The 6,190-nt window shown below is 39.3% G+C and overlaps 1 protein-coding gene across 1 annotated transcript; it reads right to left on the bottom strand.

Moving 5' to 3' along the window:
• Positions 1-2,913: 2,913 nt before the first annotated feature.
• Positions 2,914-4,518, bottom strand: prlh2 (prolactin releasing hormone 2). Its single transcript, XM_034706820.1, has 2 exons — positions 4,271-4,518; positions 2,914-3,280 (listed from the first exon to the last, which is right to left on the bottom strand). Exons 1-2 carry the CDS (start codon positions 4,431-4,433, stop codon positions 3,084-3,086), a joined length of 360 nt encoding a protein of 119 aa, XP_034562711.1. The 5' UTR covers positions 4,434-4,518; the 3' UTR covers positions 2,914-3,083.
• Positions 4,519-6,190: the final 1,672 nt, after the last annotated feature.

Below are 6,190 nucleotides of genomic sequence, written 5' to 3'. Positions count from 1 at the left end.
ATTTGTGGAATGATTGTAACACCTCTAAGAAATTAAACATTTTAAAAATGTCATAACACAAAACAGAACATAGTGTTTAGATGTGCATCACTTCAGGGCCAAAACATGCTTCTTCCCCCCTTCCTGACAGTAAAATTGCAAAATGGTAATAATGAAACACAATCTACACTTTGGAAATCTCTCCCAAACACCCTAACAGCAGTCTAAAGGAATGATTAAGAAGAGGTTTATGGGAAATTATAGATATTTTTCCCCAGAGTTACAGTGGAGGATCAATACCACTAACATATCTGCATGATAAAAACAGCCATTCCCCTTATATCAGAAACAAAGAGGCAACACTCTTAATTTCCTGTAAATACCAACAACTAACACTTAGTCCAGAACTTCAGAGAATCTACACATCGCCTCTATCGCTCTGAGTCCAGTCCAGGGCTGTGTGTAGATGCAGCACCAACTTTATGTTGTTATTACTCTGCTTTTATCCCCAGAGCCAGCATTTCCCTCACTCTAAAGTAAACCTGACTGTACTTTTAGTACCTTTATGGCATGGTTACTAAACCTAACCAAGAACGATGCTCTAGTTGTAAAACAGTCATACATTGGTGAGTTTTAGCGTGCCAACATGAAAAGATCTTGGTTTGGGTTGAAACTGTCGTCAACAAGATACATGGCAGACTGCTGTACTCCTTTGCAGGGATTTTGAGCCCCATGAAAACACATCCCATTTGGCCCCACCACTGCACTACTGCAAATGTTCTGATGTTTTTAGACCACCTGTCAGTCACAAGCCCCGAAAGGTAACTTATCAATTTTCTTTGCCATAAATTGCCCCGGCTCTTTGGCCACAGTCCATAGTCCAAGTCCACGGTCTGAGGTAAACAGACCCCCAAGTAGTAGGTGCTGTGTCCACTATCGTCGTTTATCTTTCTTATAAATCAAATGTGATTTAGCGCTCAGCGTAAAAATGTGTCTCAGTTTAAAACAGTTTAATTTTTGTAACACTGCTGCGCTCATCGATCACTTATTGATCACCGACCAATCAGAATCAAGAAGGGTTATAGGGGGTTATCAGGGTTATAGTTACCACACTTGGTTTTTTTTAGGTACAGTTTCGGCCATGAAATCAATGTCCTCAGATAACCTCATAAGACAAACTTGTTGTTACCATTCAAAGTGCATTTCAATGTCATCACTCTGAATGACAAAGAACCCAAACAGGTCTCATCAAACCTTAGCAGAATAGGACCCAGTAGTTTAAGAATGACCCTTTGGCTGCTGACACATGATCAGCGTACATATTCACATTTATCTCTCAGCAAGAAATTATAAGTGTTTTCTCCAAAATGTCCAACTGTCCCTGAAGCAAATGCCCGCTGTAATGATCATTTATAGGCCCAAACTCTCCATTTAATGCAGAAAAGGAACTAGAAAATACACACACACACACACATACATAAAAGTCTGTTAAAGGTGTGAGACATGTAAGGATGAGACGTGTACATCTGCTCCAGTTTGACCTTCAGGTTTGGTCCCACAGCCCTCCCTCGTTGCAGTATTCTTCAACCCCAAGTCATTCTCTTCTTCTCTTTCACCTTCTTCGATTACTTTCGAACATTGTGGCCTTTCATTTGAACAAACAGTATCTACCCCTTCACCGGGTCGTGTTCAAACTTTTCTGTTGCATTAAGAAAATGTGTTGAGGATTTTTACATAGTGAAGTCTGACGGGCCATATATGACCGATGCCATGAAACCATGATTTTGTTACAATGCAATTTATTTTTCTACTTTACTAAATGTTTTTATGCAATACCACTCAAGAAAACTGAAGGCATTTTTCTTCTGTTGTCACGGGAGTCCTCCTCAGTCAGTCCCATCAGACTCTCACAGTGTGGTGACTCAAAGTGCTTTCAGTGTATGCCTGCATTTACCATTTGACATTCTGCCAGTAATGGTGATGGTAAATGTTAAAATCAAACACGTGTCAGGAAGCTTTTTATGGAGCGGAGAGTACAATTCACTCTGTACTCCGCAAACACTCCATTTGAGAATACTGCCTTTCATTTCCGGGTTATTTCTTTACTCTGTGACATCTTTACATGACACGAATCTCAGTAAGCCATGCAAACAGATGTCAAAGTAAGACTGATATCGTGACAGACTGCTTGAACTAAAGGGTGTGATGATCTTCTGTATGAATGCTCTGCCCCTTCTATTAGTGACCTTTTCATCTCAGCATTTCACATCTCTGGTTTCTGCACATTGATCCTGTACTTTTGTCAATCTTGTTCTCCAGAGGTGTCGATGTATAAAAGCATGTTTCTGGTTTTATCGAAAAATTGATGTAAAATTTCCCATGAGAAGCACAGCCACAAGGGTCCAATCATCAGTGTCCTGTATTTTTCTAACCTAAGAAGAAAATAATACTATCTCAACACAATTTGTTAATATATGTATATGTGTGAAAAGATGGATATAGAATAATGTATGTATTGCCCAATCAAAGTTTATCAATCTTTCAGTGTTGTGTGCAAGAGGCTGTGTTTCAGTGTCATGACTCGTAGGGCTGGATTCACACAGGAAGTCTGATTTACGGCTGGAACTGCGTCCCAGGTACTCAGAGATGATGAGATTCATACAGAGTTAAAAACAGTTCCTATATTTGTTCCTGTTTAAATCCAGCGTGAGTGGGGCTCGCTGTGCACAGCTCCACAGGCGGGCCGTTCACTTTTATGTGCAATCGTTTGTTGCAATCCATACGACATGTTGGGGAAAATATTAACAAGCAAAAAATACCGATTCTCTATGTGCCACAGTACTCTGAGAAAAACATGTATTATGAAATGAATAAAATCTGAAAACTTAAAAGTTTGTTGTCGTTCTGCAAACACAAACCTGACAGGCACAAATATAATCACAACATCCTGGTTTATTAATCAATATAGAATGCATTTATATGTACAGATTCATTTGGTGAGTGATTTCTATTATGGAGACATACAGCCAAGAGCGAGAACATACCCTCAATCATAAAAAATGAAGACAATTGGAGTTTATGAATAGACTAAGGAGGGCATGCTGTCATGGTAACCAATCCCCCTCCTCAACGTCTATCACATTTCCGAGGTCCTCCTTGTTTCTGAGGCTGCTGAGAAGCAGACTCAGCGTCCTGATGACAGGCTGCAGATCCCCGCTGCTCACGCTGCTGTGTCTCTTCCCGAAACGCCCGATGGGTCTCACCCCACGCCCCACATACCAGAATGGGTCTATCTCTGGACCTGGACACCGGACAAGCACACCAGTGGCAGTGATTATGACGATTCAAACACCAACATGACAGCCAGAAAAAGACCATTCACTGAGCTAAAACAGAATTATAATCTTTAAGAGACAGTTTCACTTCAATGGTTATTTTTCAGAGTGAGTTTATACTCTTGTCTGAACACACAGCCATGATAAGTGAATAGAGTTAATTGTGTAATCTGATTAATGACATCAGGAACTGCATGGATACAGAATGTAATGTTTTTCTTTACATCTAATCTTTAATTATTGATTTAAATAAGAGAACGTTTAAGTTTTACACGAATTTATGGTTACATATGTTTAAAGTCTTAATTTTTATTTTATTATTTTTATTTATTTTATTATTTTTCATATTTCATGTAGTTCACTACAATACATGTATTATCTGTGTATTCCCTATGCGAGCTGTATAAAAATATAAGAAATAGTAAGGTGACAATATAAGTGCTCTTCAACCTCTGTGCAATAAAAAGAAGACAATAAAAGCAGATACTAATGCATTTTTAACATTTTTTAACAATGGATAAAATGAAAATTCTACTGTTCCTCACATTGCCATCAAATAAATAACAATTAGAATATGTGATAAACTATAGTTGCGCATGTTTAGGCATTTTGAGCGTAATGGAAAACAGATGAGCAACAAAAAACTAACACTGGGATGCAATAAATGAGTCCTTCAGATAAAAAGTACTTTTCAAACTGATGCCTATTGCTCAGTGTTGAGAGAAAAAATTATGGTGAAACTTTTTTAAGGGTAAAGTTGTTTAAAACACACTAAAAATAAGAAGACTCGGTGCTCATTAGGGGGTTACTTCAACCAGACCGTCACTCTAGCAGCTAAAGATGATCCTCAACTTTCAGCCTCCCAAATCTTCCTAACGCACTTCATCAATATTTTCAGATTATTACAAACGAACAGAGCAGAAGCAACGAAACAATATCAAAAATTCCAGTCTTACTTCTGTTGTCGACATTATGGACGATGTGGAAGTCGTGCTCCACCGTGGTGCTGTGAGTGCTGCTCAGGCTGGAGGAGAGGAGGAGGAGCAGCGCAAGGGCTGCGGGCACCCAGCGGCTCGTCAGGACGCAGAGCCGGACATCAGCCGCTCTCCCGGGCAGCATGCTGTGAGGTCGCTCCGGTGCTCTGGAGAGGAGGGACGGATCGCTCAGTGTCCGTACCGAGCTGAAAGTGAGGGAAGGAACAATGTATGTAATTTCTGTTCAATTAAAAGTAAAAGGGATTTATATTAAAGTTTTACTGTACCATCAGAACATTGTTTATTATTTTTACCTAATTAAAAGTTCATACAGTAATATTATTTCAATAATGGAATTAATTAGGACTTCAAAACACAAAGTGGTGTTCATTATAAAGTCAAAGCTGCATTATTATAGATATAACGTTTTCACCCAGATAAGAGGTGTTTTTAGTTGTGAGGGTAGTTTACACAAATGAATCCCATGTATCTATACTTTATTTATAGATTAACACACTTTTATAGTATAAAAGGCATTTAAAACATGAAATAATTCATTAAAAAGTCATCAATACTTTGAGTCCAAACAGCAGATTCTTACCCTGAACTTTGGTGACAGGCTGAGGTCAGTTTGCAGAGGTCTGAAGTCGTTTATTGTTGAGCAGGTGTGCTTCAGCTTATATATAAGCTCCCTGTGGTTGTTCAATGATGAATCAAGAACGTCAGTCCCACAGTGATCCCAGGCTACAGGAATACACCCCACCCCCCTTCTCACACACAGACACACACGCACACACACACACACACACACACCCCGTCCTTTATTCCTCCTCCCACCAGCCCTCTGAGAAGGAGGTTTTGATTTGGACTTCTCCTGATGTCTGTCACGCATTAGAGCAGTCCATCAGGAAGTCAGTGACATGAGGACAACTTTAAATTAGAGGACAACACAGGGGGGACCCCACACCTTCAAGAGGTCTGTCAGACAGGGAACTAGAACACGGGGTGGGCGTCTTTTTGATGAGCGTCTCATCAATCAAGAGACAAATTGTAAAAATCTATGAGCTTCTGCAACTCAGTTTCAAACACTAAGTTTATAAATGCAGAAAGTTCCTTGCACCGTTGCAAGCTGTAATCACATTTAAGATCTGAAAACAAGTTCTCTTCTTTAAGCACCAGTTTAGTGTTGCAATGAAAAAACAGGCTAATATTTCATTTCACAGTAAATGCACAGTCAAATCAACTCTGAGTGGAGGAGGGGTGGGCTTTACTTATTCTTTAAGAACCAGTTCACATGATGAGAGGTGACAGTGATGAATCATAAGTGAAAGGCCAAGCTCAGGAAAACTTCCTCACTCAGATGTATTCAGGTGTAAAGTCACCGTAGGGCCCAAAAGGATGTCTGCAAATGTCACGTTATGATGTGACAGAGAGGCTTCAAATGTGACCGTGCAGTTTAACCTTTAGATGTGCTCTAAACACAGACAGGAGTTTAAGAAATGAAGGAATTATTTTGAAAATGTAACACTACGATGTGCTTTAGTGTGGGTCAGTCCTCATGGAAGACATACATGCTTATTTAAATGCTGACTTATAATGCCCGTTCACTGAATCCTGCAGTAAACAAGGACTTAAATGTCTCTATCTGGGAATGACATTTAGGCTGAACATTTCATGTGTCTCTGCACAGCCTTTAATATATCACTACAAACTGGCACTCAAAAATAAATTATTGAAATGAATATATATAGTGTTTTAATGTACACAGTTGTGCTTCACATTCAAAAAATCCAGACATATGAGAAGTGATTGTTTATGCCAGAATAAGAGCCACATGTCTGGTATCAAGTTCTGTCTGACTTTTATTTCAGGAGTACAAAGTAACAATTTAAAAACGTAGAA

Source organism: Notolabrus celidotus, chromosome 17, assembly GCF_009762535.1.
Source record: "Notolabrus celidotus isolate fNotCel1 chromosome 17, fNotCel1.pri, whole genome shotgun sequence".
In the NCBI taxonomy this organism is placed as follows: Eukaryota; Metazoa; Chordata; class Actinopteri; order Labriformes; family Labridae; genus Notolabrus; species Notolabrus celidotus.
This window is presented reverse-complemented; position numbering and strand designations above follow the sequence as displayed.

What these genes read in the sequence shown, in the direction of transcription:
- prlh2 (XM_034706820.1), bottom strand. Translation starts at nt 4,433, where the DNA reads ATGCTGCCCGGGAGAGCGGCTGATGTCCGGCTCTGCGTCCTGACGAGC. An exon ending in CCATAATGTCGACAACAGAA is followed by an intron (nt 3,281 to 4,270) that starts GTAAGACTGGAA and finishes TCCGGTGTCCAG; the next exon opens with GTCCAGAGATAGACCCATTC.